The sequence below is a fragment of the Oryx dammah genome, unplaced genomic scaffold, assembly GCF_014754425.2.
Source record: "Oryx dammah isolate SB20612 unplaced genomic scaffold, SCBI_Odam_1.1 HiC_scaffold_2, whole genome shotgun sequence".
Lineage (NCBI taxonomy): Eukaryota > Metazoa > Chordata > Mammalia > Artiodactyla > Bovidae > Oryx > Oryx dammah.
The window spans coordinates 138,035,162-138,049,750 of record NW_024070186.1 but is presented as its reverse complement, the minus strand read 5'-3'; the positions used below and the strand labels follow the sequence as shown (position 1 = coordinate 138,049,750).

Genomic DNA, 14,589 nt, shown 5'->3' with positions numbered 1-14,589 from the left:
AGAGGCCTGTTAACATTTTTATGGCTCTCTTCCTAGATAAATGTCTATCAACCAGAAAACTCTTTTTCCCTAGAAGTGTTTTTTCTTTACTCTGCATCACCCTCAAAGTACTAAATAAAGTTACATTCCTGTGGAACAAAGGTGCAGTGGATTATAACAAAGAAAGTACTTAACTCAAAGATCTAATGTTGCTAATACCAGGTCTACTACCTGTTTTTTCTATATACCAACTATATCTACAAATAAAAGATATGAAAATTTGGCAGCAAGTATTGGCTCAACAAGTGAAACCTTTAATCAGTCCTATTCTACTGATTTTGACTCCTTGGAAGCCCCTACATTCCTAGGATATTTTAGGCTTCCTGTGCCTTTCGTGGTGGAGGCTTCAAACAATCACATGCACAGCTGTAAGAGTCCAGCAGGCAGGCTAGAAAGCCATCAGAGGGGTTTTGGGATTGAAATACTCTTATTATGCCCAGGAGATTTATTACCCAAAAGCTCTAAATTAACTTTTTCCAGAAAAAGGTGGTGGGGGGACCACCTGTTAATGTCAGAAGAGTAGATGGAAAGCATAACACAGTAAAGCAGGCAGACTCTGGTTTTGGGGGGTGGATGCTCAGGAAATTCCAGGGGGAACTCCGGAAGCCTGATCACGCCCTTGCATTTTGTCAGGCTTCCTTCCTCATGACCTTTGCCATGGGTGGGATTCCTCACGCTGGCTCCCAGCAATGTACTCTGCATATAAGTTCAATAAGCAGGGTGACAATATACAGCCTTGACGTACTCCTTTTCCTATTTGGAACCAGTCTGTTTTTCCATGTCCAGTTCTAACTGTTGCTTCCTGACCTGCATATAGGTTTCTCAAGACGCATACTAACTGATGAAAAAGTAAAGACTTTTCCTCTAAGATCAGGAATAAACAAGGAGTACCCCCTCTCACCACATTTATTCAACATAGTACTGGAAGTTCTAGGCAGAACAATTAAGCAAGAAAAAAAAAATTGCTATGTATCCAAATAAGAAAGGAAGATGTAAAAATCTCTGTTCACAGAGGACAAGATCTTATATATAGAAAACCATAAATTTCACCAGAAAAAAAAAGAGAAAAAATGTTGAGTAATAAAATAATTAAGAAAAGTTACAAGATACAAAAATTCACATAGAATGATCACTTGTGTTTCTACACACTAATCATGCAAAAAGAAAATCAACAAAATAATCCCATTTACAATAGCAGTGAAAAGAATAAAGTATAATACTACAAATAAACAAGGAGGCAGAAGTTTTCTTTTTTTTATTTTTACTTTATTTTGCTTTACAATGCTGTATTCATTTTGCCATACATTGACATGAATCAGCCATGGGTGTACATAAGTTCCCAATCCTGAACCCCCTCCCACTTCCCACTTCATATCATCTCTCTGGATCATCTCCGTGCACCAGCCACAAGCATCCTGTATCCTGTATTGAACATAGACTGGCGATTCATATCTTACCTGATAGTATACATGTTTAAATGCCATCCTCCCAAATCATCCCACCCTCTCCCTCTCCCACAGAGTCCAAAACACTGTTCAATACATCTGTGCCTCTTTTGCTGTCTCGCATAGAGGGTTATCATTACCATCTTTCTACATTCCATGTATATGTGTTAGTATACTGTATTGGTGCTTTTCTTTCTGGCTTACTTCACTCTGTATAATCGGCTCCAGTTTCATCCACCTCATTAGAACTGATTCAAATGTATGCTTTTTAATGGCTGAGTAATACTCCATTGTGTATATGTACCACAGCTTTCTTGTCCATTCATCTGCTTATGGACATCGAGGTTTTTTCCATGTCCTGGCTATTATAAACAGTGCTGTGAGAAACATTGAGGTACATGTGTCTCTTTCAATTCTGGTTTCCTCAGTGTGTATGCCCAGCAGTGGGATTGCTGGGTCATAAGGCAGTTCTATTTGCAATTTTTTAAGGAATCTCCACACTGTTCTCCATAGTGGCTGTACTAGTTTGCATTCCCACCAACAGTGTAGGAGGGTTCCCTTTTCTCCACACCCTCTCCAGCATTTATTGCTTGTAGACTTTTGGATCACTGCCAATCTGACTGGTGTGAAATGGTACCTCACTGTGGTTTTGATTTGCATTGCTCTGATAATGAGTGATGTTGAGCATCTTTCCATGTGTTTGTTAGTCATCCGTATGTCTTCTTTGGAGAAATGTGTATTTAGTTCTTTGGCCCATTTTTTGATTGGGTCGTTTATTTTTCTGGACTGGAGCTGCATAATTTGCTTGTATATTTTTGAGATTAGTTGTTTGTCAGTTGCTTCATTTGCTATTATTTTCTCCCATTCAGAAGGCTGTCTTTTCACCTTGCTTATAGTTTCCTTTGTTGTGCAGAAGCTTTTAATTTTAATTAGATCCCATTTGTTTATTTTTGGTTTTATTTCCAATATTCTGGGAAGTGGATCATAGAGGATCCTGCTGTGATTTATGTTGGAGAGTGTTTTGCCTATGTTCTCCTCTAGGATTTTTATAATTTCTGATCTTACATTTAGATCTTTAATCCATTTTGAGTTTATTTTTGTGTATGGTGTTAGAAAATGATCTAGTTTCATTCTTTTACAAGTGGTTGACCAGTTTTCCCAGCACCACTTGTTAAAGAGATTGTCTTTACTCCATTGTATATTCTTGCCTCCTTTGTCAAAGATAAGGTGTCCATAGGTGTGTGGATTTATCTCTGGGCTTTCTATTTTGTTCCATTGATCTATATTTCTGTCTTTGTGCCAATACCATACTGTCTTGATGGCTGTGTCTCTGTAGTAGAGCCTGAAGTCAGGCATGTTGATTCCTCCAGGTCCATTCTTTATCAAGATTGCTTTGGCTATTCGAGGTTTTTTGTATTTCCATACAAATTGTGAAATTATTTGTACTAGCTCTGTGAAAAATACCGCTGGTAGCTTGATAGGGATTGCATTGAATCTGTAGATTGCTTTGGGTAGTATACTCTTTTTCACTATATTGATTCTTCTGATCCATTGATTCTTCCGATCCATGAACATGGTATATTTCTCCATCTATTTGTGTCCTCTTTGATTTCTTTCATCAGTGTTTTATAGTTTTCTATATATAGGTCTTTAGTTTCTTCAGGTAGGTATTTTATTCTTTTTGTTGCAATGGTGAATGGAATTGTTTCCTTAATTTCTTTTTCTACTTTCTCATTATTAGTGTATAGGAATGCAAGAGATTTCTGAGTGTTGATTTTATATCCTGCAACTTTACTATATTCATTGATTAGCTCTAATAATTTTCTGGTGGAGTCTTTGGGGTTTTCTATGTAGAGGATCATGTCATCTGCAAACAGTGAGAGTTTTACTTCTTCTTTTCCAATTTGGATTCCATTTATTTCTTTTCCTGCTCTGATTGCTGTGGCCAAAACTTCCAAAACTATGTTGAATAGTAGCGGTGAAAGTGGGCACCCTTGTCTTGTTCCTGACTTTAGGGGAAATGATTTCAATTTTTCACCATTGAGGATAATGTTTGCTGTGGGTTTGTCATATATAGCTTTTATTATGTTGAGGTATGTTCCTTCTATTCCTGCTTTCTGGAGAGGTTTTATCATAAATGGATGTTGAATTTTGCCAAAGGCCTTCTCTGCATTTATTGAGATAATCATATGGCTTTTATTTTTCAATTTTTTAATGTGGTGAATTACATTGATTGATTTGCAGAAATTGAAGAATCCTTGCATCCCTGGGATAAAGCCCACTTGGTCATGGTGAATGATCTTTTTAATGTGTTGTTGGATTCTGATTGCTAGAATTTTGTTAAGGATTTTTGCATCTATGTTCATCAGTGATATTGGCCTCTAGTTTTCTTTTTTTTGTGATATCTTTGTCAGGTTTTGGTATTAGGGTGATGGTGGCCTCATAGAATGAGTTTGGAAGCTGACCTTCCTCTGCAATTTTCTGGAAGAGTTTGAGTAGGATAGGTGTTAGCTCTTCTCAAAATTTTTGGTAGAATTCAGCTGCGAAGCCGTCTGGACATGGGCTTTTGTTTGAAGCCGTCTGGACATGGGCTTTTGTTTGCTAGAAGGTTTCTGATTACAGTTTCAATTTTCGTGCTTGTGATGGGTCTGTTAAGATTTTCCACTTCTTCCTGGTTCAGTTTTGGAAAGTTGTTCTTTTCTAAGATTGTGTCCATTTCTTCCACGTTGTCCATTTTATTGGCATATAATTGCTGATAGTAGTCTCTTATGATCCTTTGTATTTCTGTGTTGTCTGTTGTTATCTCTCCATTTTCATTTCTAATTTTATTGATCTGATTTTTCTCCCTTTGTTTCTTGATGAGTCTGGCTAATGGTTTGTCAATTTTATTTATCCTTTCAAAGAACCAGCTTTGGGCTTTGTTGATTTTTGCTATGGTCTCTTTTGTTTCTTTTGCATTTATTTCTGCCCTAATTTTTAAGATTTCTTTCCTTCTACTAACCCTGGGGTTCTCCACTTCTTCCTTTTCTAGCTGCTTTAGGTGTAGAGTTAAGTTATCTATCTGACTTTTTTCTTGTTTCTTGAGGTATGCCTGTATCGCTATGAACTTTCCTCTTAGCACTGCTTTTATAGTGTCCCACAGGTTTCAGGTGGTTGTGTTTTCATTTTCATTCATTTCTATGCATATTTTGATTTCTTCTGTGATTTGTTGGTTATTCAGAAGCATGTTGGTTATTCAGAAGCATGTTCAGCCTCCATATGTTGGGATTTTTAATAGTTTTTCTCCTGTAATTGAGATCTAATCTTAATGCATTATGGTCAGAAAAGATGCTTGGAATGATTTCGATTTGTTTGAATTTATCAAGGTTAGATTTATGGCCCAGGATGTGATCTATCCTGGAGAAGGGTTCCGTGAGCACTTGAGAAAAAGGTGAAATTCATTGTTTTGGGGTGAAATGTCCTATAGATATCAATTAGGTCTAACTGGTCTATTGTATCATTTAAAGTTTGCATTTCTTTGTTAATTTTCTGTTTAGTTGATCTGTCCATAGATGTAAGTGGGGTATTAAAGTCCCCCACTATTATTGTGTTATTATACATTTCCCCTTTTATACTTGTTAGCATTTGTCTTACATATTGTGGTGCTCCTAGGTTGGGTGCATATATACTTATAATTGTTATATCTTCTTCTTGGATTGATCCTTTAATCATTATGTAGTGGCCTTCTTTGTCTCTTTTCACAGCCTTTGTTTTAAAGTCTATTTTATCGGATATGAGTATTGCTACTCCTGCTTTCTTTTGGTCTCTATTTGCATGGAATATCTTTTTCTAGCCCTTCACTTTCAGTCTGTATGTGTCCCTTGTTCTGAGGTGGGTCTCTTGTAGGCAGCATATATAGGGGTCTTGTTTTTGTATCCATTCAGCCAGTCTTTGCCTTTTGGTTGGGGCATTCAACCCTTTTACATTTAAGGTAATTATTGATAAGTATGATCCCATTGCCATTTACTTTATTGTTTTGGGTTCAGGTTTATACACCCTTTTTGTATTTCCTGTCTAGAGAATATCCTTTAGCATTTGTTGGAGAGCTGGTTTGGTGGTGCTGAATTCTCTCAGCTTTCACTTGTCTATAAAGCTTTTGATTTCTTCCTCATGTTTGAATGAGATCCTTGCTGAGTACAGTAATCTGGGCTGTAGGTTATCTTCTTTCATCACTTTAAGTATGTCCTGCCATTCCCTCCTGGCCTGAAGTGTTTCTATTGAAAGATCAACTGTTATCTTTATGGGAATCCCCTTGTGTGTTATTTGTTGTTTTCCCCTTGCTGCTTTTAATATTTGTTCTTTGTGTTTGATCTTTGTTAATTTGATTAATATGTGTCTTGGGGTGTTTCGCCTTGGGTTTATCCTGTTTGGAACTCTCTGGGTTTCTTGGACTTGGGTGATTATTTCCTTCCCCATTTCAGGGAAGTTTTCAACTATTATTTGCTCAAGTATCTTCTAATGGTCTTTCTTTTTGTCTTCTTCTTCTGGGACTCCTAGAATGCTCGAATGTTGGAGCATTTCATATTGTCCTGGAGGTCTCTGAGATTGTCCTCATTTCTTTTAATTCATTTTTCTTTTTTCCTCTCTGATTCAATTATTTCTACCATTCTATCTTCTATTTCACTAATCCTATCTTCTGCCTCCGATATTCTACTATTTGTTGCCTCCAGAGTCTTTCTGATCACATTTATTGCATTAGTCATTATATATTGACTCTTTTTCATTTCTTCTATGTCCTTGTTAAACCTTTCTCACATCTTCTCATTCCTTGTCTCCAGGCAGTTTATCTGTGATTCCATTTTGATTTCAAAATTTTGGATCATTTTCACTATCATTATTTGGAATTCTTTCTCAGGTAAATTCCCTATCTCTTCCTCTTTTATTTGGTTTGATGGGCTTTTCTCCTGTTCCTTTACCTGCTGGGTATTCCTCTGTCTCTTCATCTTGGTTATATTGCTGCGTTTGGGGTGGCCTTTCTGTATTCTGGGAATTTGTGGAGTTCTCTTTATTATGGAGTTTCCTCACTGTGGGTGGGGTTGTATCAGTGGCTTGTCAAGGTTTCTTGGTTAGGGAAGCTTTTGTCAGAGTTCTTGTGGGTAGAGCTGGATTTCTTCTCTCTGGATGCAATGAAGTGTCCAGTAATGAGTTATGAAACGTCTATGGTTTTGGTGTAACTTAAGCTGCCTGTATATTGAAGCTCAGGGGTGTGTTCTTGTGTTGCTGGAGAATTTGCGTGGTATGCCTTGCTCTGGAACTTGTTGACCCTTGGGTGGTGCTTGGTTTCAGTGTAGGTATGGAGGCATTTGATGAGCTCCTATCGATTAATGTTCCCTGGATTCAGGAGTTCTCTGATGTTCTCAGGATTTGGACTTAAGCCTCCTCCTTCTGGTTTTCAGTTTTATTTTTATAGTGGCCTCAAGACTTCTCCATCTATACAGCACCAATGATAAAACATCTAGGTTAAAGATGAAAAGTTTCTCCACATTGAAGGACACCCAGAGAGGTTCACTGAGTTACATGGAGAAGAGAAGAGGGAGGGGGTAGTTAGAGGTGACTGGAATGAGATGAGGTGGGATCAAAAGAGGAGAGAGAAAGCTAGCCAGTAATCACTTCCTTATGTGCGCTCCCCAGTCTGGACCACTCAGAGATGTTCTTGGAGTTATACAGGGAAGAGGAGAGGGAGGAAGTAGACAGAGGGGGCCAGGAGGATAAAAGAGGGAAATGAAAAGGAGAGAGACAGATACAACCAGTAACCAGTTCCCTAAGTGTTCTCCATTGTCTGGAACACACAGAGATTCACAGAGTTGGGTCGAGAAGAGAAAGGGGAGGGAGGAGACAGAGACAACCTGGTGGCGAAAAAGGAGAGTCCAAAGGAGGAGAGAGTGGTCAAGCCAGTAATCTCGCTCTCAGGTGAACTTGGGTACTGAAGATTGGGTTTTTAAATGTACAAAATTGACATCAAATACCAAAAAGCAAAGATTAAAAAATCTAGAGTAGAGGTTGGATTTTCAAAAATACAATATTAAAGAAAAGAAGAAGAACAAGAAGAAAAAAAAAGTCATGAGAATTATTAAACAACAACAACCACAAATATATATATATACGGAGTTTGCTTTAAAAATAGGGTCTTTTTTTTGAAAAGTGATATTAGGTTATAAAAATTAAAATTGAAGGAGAAATAGAGGACTTAAAATTTTTAAAAAGTTAAAAAAAAAGAAGAAAGAGAAGAGAAGAAAAAAACAATCAAACAACAATGTCAACAACAACAAAAAAAGAGAGAATGGTCATAACTATAGTAAAGATATTTCTGGGAATTTCTCTGGTGTCGTGGTCAGTGTGGGGTCACTTCCAAGGTGGTTCCCTCTGTTTAGCTTCTTCTGTTTACTGGTCTCTTCAGTGTCTGATTTCTGCCCTGACACAAGGTGGGCAGTGGTGGACACTTTTTTTTAGGCTCACTTGTTCAGTCGCGCTGTGGGGAGGGAGGGATGCTGCAAACAAACAACACCGCGTGTGCTTGCAATGTCTCAGCCACGTTGGGCATGCCCCTGCACACGGGGCACACCGCTCAGGCTCTACATTGCTCCGCCAGGAACCATCTGAGGCTGGCCCTGGTCTGCATGCACCTTCCAGGTCTAAGCCACTCAGGCTCAGCTCTCAGGTAGCCCTCAGAGGTGCAGATTCGGTTGGGCCTGCATTTTGTGCCCTTCCCAGGACCGAGTAGCTCAGGTGTTTGGCCAGCGCAGTTGCTGTGACTTATCACCTTTCCCTGCTGCTCAGTTTTCTGGGTGTACCCCTGGAGCCCTTGTCAAGCAGATGGTGACTGTCCAGAACCCCAAGAAGTCTTAGTTAGCAAAGAAGCCTGCTTGCAGTTTGGTAGGTAAAGTCTCTCTGGGACTGCAGTTGCCCCTTTCCAGCCCTTTATGGCTCTGGCTGCCTGCCAGTCATGCAAATTAAAAGAGTTCCAGCTGAGGGGGATGGTCTGCAGCCGGCTATTTCTGTTCTGTCCTTTGTTCTGTGCGCGGTCCTGGTGGTGTCTTATGTTAGAGCTTTTCACGTGGTAGCTATCCCAGTCTGGTATGCTAGCCCAAGTTAGTTAGCTCTGGTTACATTCAGGGCATTCCAGCCCAATTCTTAAGCACTGCAGCCCGTGCCTCCCTGCCTAGCCTCCACTTGCTAGTGGCAGATGCAGGCGTCTGTGCTGCTTCTCTGCTAGGGGAGTTACCACTGGGCTCGTTATCTGTTGGTTTTAATTAATTATTTATTTTTCTTCCCTGTTATGTTGCCCTCTGTGCTTCCAAGGCTCACCACAGACTCGGGACTGAGAGTGTTTCCTGGTGTTTGGAAACTTCTCTCTTTTTAAGACTCCCTTCCCAGCATGGGACTCCCTTCCCAGGATGGAGCTCCCTCCCTACCTCCTTTGTCTCTTTTTCATCTTTTATATTTTTCCTACCTGTTTTTGAAGACAATGATCTGCTTTACTGGGTGCCTGATGTCCTCTGCCAGCATTCAGAATTTGTTTTGTAGAATTTACTCAGTGTTGAAATGTTCTTTTGATGAATTTGTGGGGGAGAAAGTGGTTTCCCCATCCTATTCCTCCACCATCTTCTGAATTCCCCGAGGTAGAAGTTTTAAACAGTGAAAATAATTAAACATGGCTGACATAATTTAAAGACAAATGGAAAAGCATCTCACATTTATGAATTGGAAGATAATGTTGTTAAAATATAGTAACATAATCTAATAATGTCCTTACTACTGAAAATGATCTATAAGTTTATCACAATCCCTATGAAAGTCCCAATGACCTTAAAAAAACTTGGAAAAAAGAATCTTAAAATTCACATTGAATCACAAAGGACCCAGAATAGCTAAAGCAATTTTGAGAAAGAGAACAAAGCCTCACATGTCTTGATTTCAAACTATATTACAAAGCTATGGTAATCAGTAAGTACGCTACTGCTAAGTTGCTTCAGTCATGTCCAACTCTGTACGACCCCATAGATGGCAGCCCACCAGGCTTCCCCATCCCTGGGATTCTCCAAGCAAGGACACTGGAGTGGGTTGCCATTTCCTTCTCCAGTAAGTATAGTTCCAGCATAAAAATAGACATATAGACCAATGAAGAAGAACAGAAAGGACAGAAATAGCCCACATATATATGATCAAATCATCTTTAACAAGTATGGAAAAACCACAAGATGGGGAAACAGCTTTCTCTTCAACAAATGGTGTTGGTAAAACTAGATATTCTAATGCAGAACAAAATTTGCCTTTATCTTACACCATACACAAAACCAACTCAAAATTAAGTAAAGGTTTAAATGTAAGACCTGAAATTATAAATCTCATAGAAGAAAATATGGAGGGAAAACTTCATAGCTTTGGTCTTCACAATGATTTCCTGAATTTGTAAACAAAAGCACAGGCAACAAAAGCAAAAATCAACAAATGGCAGTATATCTCATTAAAAACCTTCCAGACAGTAAAGGAAACAGCATGAAAAGGCAACCTAAGGGATGTACGAAAATATTTGCAGACCATTTTCTCATAAGGAGTTAATATCCAAAATATATAAGGAATTCCTTCAAAGCTCAATAGCAAAATAAACTAAATAAACATTGGGCAGAGGTCTCAATAGATATTTCTTTTTTAAAAAAAGACATACGAATGGCAAACATCAATAATCATCATGGAAATGCAAATCAAAATAATAATGGTCATTATCAAAAAAATCAGAACATTATAAATATTGGTGAGGGTGTGGAAAAACTGGAACACTTGTGTGCTGTTAATTGCAATGTAAAATAGTATGTTATTATAGAAAGCAGTATGAAATTTCCCTAAAGATGTAAAAATATAACTACTATATGATCTAGCAATATGATTTCTTTGAGTATTTATTCAAAAGAATTGAAATCAAGATCTCTAAAAGATACAAATTCCTATGTTCATTATAGCATTATTCACAATAGCCAAGATGTAGAAACAGCCTAAATTAGAAACAGCCTACACAGCCTAAAACATTTATTACTAGCCTAAATGTTTATTCACAGATAAATGGATAAAGAAACTATGGTTTCACTATCTATACAGTGGAATATTATTCAGTCATTAAAAGAGGGAAATCCTATCTTTACAGCAGATGAAAAACCTGTGATAACATGGTCGCACCTTAAGGACATTATACTAAGTGAAATAAACCAGTCACAGGAGGACAAATCTTGCATGATTTCACTTACATGAAGTATCTAAAGCATTCAAAATGATAGAGACAAAAAGTAGAGCAGTGGAAACAGTGGGGAGTTACTGATCAGTGGATAGAGTTTCAGTCATGCAAATTAAAAGAGTTCCAGAGAGCTGAAGTACAATATTGTGTTACAAATACCATTCTTTACATTTAAATATTTGTGAGTGTCCATCACAGGTTATATATTTTTATTACATTTGGAATAATACATTAACATTTGAGAATGCATTGAGTTGTGCCAACTGTTAAATGTTTAATAATCTATTTTTTTTTTGCTTTTAATTTAGTGTAAAGCAAGGATTTTCCATTCAACTGAACTTTGATTATTTTAATACATATTATGCAGATGTATTAAATATTTATGAAGGAATGGGTTCAAGCAAGATTTTAAGAGGTAAGTTAAAGCAAATATACAGTTCATTATCAAAATGAAAATATGTACAAAATTTATGGAGTAGATTGTGCTTTCACTTTGATTTTGAGCTGAATATGAATTTGTACTTTGTCTCTAAAAGGAAAAACTGATCTTCATTATAAAAATTAATAATTTAGTGCTCTGTGTAATCAACCTTCTTAGTAATAAAAGAGATACTGTTTCACATGATCCTCTTCATGTGGAATTTTACTCTATCCCGTGTTACTTCTCATTAAGCAAAATTCAAACAAACCATAAAAATGACTATTTTTCTTCAACATTTGATTTTTTTTTTCTCTTTTTAATATGCACTCTGCTTCTCAGGCTCTTTCAGGACTACTGCCAGTAAAATGGATAATACAATGACTAGATCAAGATGTAAGCTCTTTAAGTGGATGGTTTGGGTGGTATTGTGCAACCATTTGTCATTGTGGACGTAGACATCAGTGGGAGCTGAAAAAAGCACTAATAATAAATGTGTGGCTACCCCACTTTATACCATCTGATCCCCAAATGCATAGACCTATTCATGGTAGCCAAAAAAATGGGAGGGAAAATAAAATAGGAATGAAGGAGGAAATAAAATAAGGATGAATGTGACAGTGAAATCCAGGGAATAACTAGCTTTCCTCACACTTTTGAGAAATAATCAAGTGCAGAGCTAAGATGAGGTTACAAGAGGTATCTCTCATTAAAGTTTAAACAATAGCTCCATATATTCAGGAATGCCAAGTCATTTCAGTCGTGTCTGACTCTTTGCGATCCCATGGACTGTAGCCTGCCAGGCTTCTCTGTCCATGGAATTCTCCAGGCAAGAATGCTGGAGTGGGTTGCCATGCCCTCCTCCAGGAGATTTTCCTGACTCAGGGGTTGGATCTGTGTTTCCTGGGGCTCCTGCATTGCAGGTGGATTCCTTACCGCTGAGCCACCAGTATAGCTGAGCTGTATATATATATATATAAATAATTTTGGATTTTTAAATTGCAATTATGAGCAATGAAAAGTAGGTCTTATCTAACACATGCTTTGATTGACTTATTGATCTGAGAAATATTTGAGCATATGATAATAACATGTACTTTTTATTGGGTGCTTTCAATATGGCACTCAACATACTGAGTGCTCTATGTGGATATCTTATTTAACATTTTTAATAAATCTGCAAAATATGCATTACAAGAGAGGAAAGTGATGTCCAAGAAGTTAAATGACAACAAGTCCACAAAGGTAGTTAGTGTTGGAGATAGAAATCAGACCCAAACAGTCTTGACTTCAAACACAGTGTATTAATTCATTGTGCTTTAAAAGCTCCAAGTACAAATATAATAATGAGTATACATAAAACAGATGAACTCATGGTAAGTCACATTTGGACTTAAATAAATGGGCCAGTCATTTCATAATCTACTTATTTCTATAGTTGATAAATCAAGTTCATTCCAATTATGTCAATATAAATATTTACATAGCTGGATAAATAACCCAGCTCATATAAATTTCTCCAAGGACCAATGTGATGTTAATAATAAAATTTAGCATACTTTGATCACTTGAAATATTCAAAGTAGTGTAATCATTACCTTAACTCGAAAAAAAGCTCCTGTAAACCATATTATGTAGGTGTTGTTACAATCTTTATTTTATGGATGATAAAAACTAAATTCATAGAGGTTAACTGGCCAAAGTGGTAGGTGAAATTACCCTCATGCTCTCTTCTCTACAGCTAAAATTTGCCTGAATGCTATTTTTACTTATTTTCACATGCTTAGATCATCAGAAATATATAACAAAATCTTCGAGTCATTAGATATAGTGATATGAATAATGCATAAATAATTATCATAAATATCCAATAAGACAACTAAATATCCAAATAGAAAATAGAAAAAAAAAAACAAGAAAACTAATTTAAATTATAATAAATAGGTAGTTGTTTAGTTTTTAGGGTCTTTTTGAAATATGAAAATATTTCAAAGTTTTTTAAATTAAATCTATTAGTTTAACTTGAAAAAATATGAGAAATGGCATTGTTATTAAAATTACATTTTAAATTTTAAAATAATAACTTGTTTGAAGATAGGTTAAACTATCTTACCTCTAGATTCTAGCACATGCCTGATATATAGTAAAAATTTTCTATTTTTTATTTAAATTCAAATCAACAGGTTTATATATTATGGTATATAGTAGTTAATCAATGGAGATCAATAATATGTATTACAGTTTTAAAAGTATTTTGTTTTTTAAATATGCTGATACTTTTATCTATTTTCTAAATATTTCAGTAAGTTTCTTTCTGTGAGAGATATGTACAAACTTACTTTTATTAAATTACAATTCAGAATAAAGATAATTAACTTTATAGCATAGAAATAAACAGATTTTTAATTAAAGCAATGAAAATCAGATTATGTAAAGAAATATAAGAAATACAAGTTTCCAGCACCATAAAATAGCTATTGCATACTTGATGAGGAATATGTCAGTATAAACAAATTTTAAAGGCATTTTTCAGTCATTTTTATATAAAGTCATGATGTAAAAGTTCTCTTGTGGAAGGTTTCAGAGAAAGATGGGCAATTCATAAAGACAGACGATGTAGAGAGCAGTAGGAAGTATTTGGAAATACTTATTTCCAAGTAAGTATGAGAATCAGAGTAAATTAGAATAAATTAACAGAATAGTTCAAACATGTTTTCTTTAAGTTACAGTTATAAAGGGACAGTATTAAATTCATTAGTGTTAGTTATTATCAGTGCTGGGTGTTGAAATGGTTTAGTTCAGTTAAGTCGTTCAGTCATGTCCGACTCCTTACAACCCCATGAACCACAGCATGTCAGGCCTCCCTGTCCATCACCAACTCCTGGAATTTACTAAAACTCATGTCCATTGAGTTGGTGATGCCATCCAACTACCTCATCCTCGGTCTCCTCATTCTCCTCCCGCCTTAAATTTTTCCCAGCCTCAGGGTCTTTTGCAATGAGTCAGTCATTTGCATCAGGTGGCCAAAGGATTGGAGTTTCAGCTTCAACATAAGTCCTTCCAGTGAACACTCAGGACTGGTCTCCTTTAGGATGGACTGGTTGGATCTCCTTGCAGTCCAGGGGACTCTCAAGAGTCTTCTCCAACACCACAGTTCAAAAGCATCAATTCTTCGCTGCTCAGCTTTCTTCACAGTCCAATTCTCACATTCATACATGAACACTGGAAAAACCATAGCCTTGACTAGACGGACCTTTGTTGGCAAAGTAATGCCTCTGTTTTTTAATATGCTCTCTAGGTTGGTCATAACTTTCCATTCAAGGAGAAAGCATCTTTTAATTTCATGGCTGAAGTCACCATCTACAGTGATTTTGAGCCCCAGAAAATAAAGTCTGTCACTGTTTCCACTGTTTCCCCATTTT

The 14,589-nt window shown here is 36.7% G+C and overlaps 1 protein-coding gene across 1 annotated transcript in view; it reads left to right on the top strand.

Moving 5' to 3' along the window:
* The window catches only part of TMPRSS15 (transmembrane serine protease 15), a 156,545-nt gene that overhangs the window by 45,588 nt on the left and 96,368 nt on the right, over window positions 1-14,589 (top strand). The window contains exon 8 of the mRNA XM_040227475.1: window positions 11,058-11,164. Coding sequence (XP_040083409.1) covers window positions 11,058-11,164 — 107 coding nt within the window. The remainder of the gene's footprint in view (window positions 1-11,057; window positions 11,165-14,589) is intronic.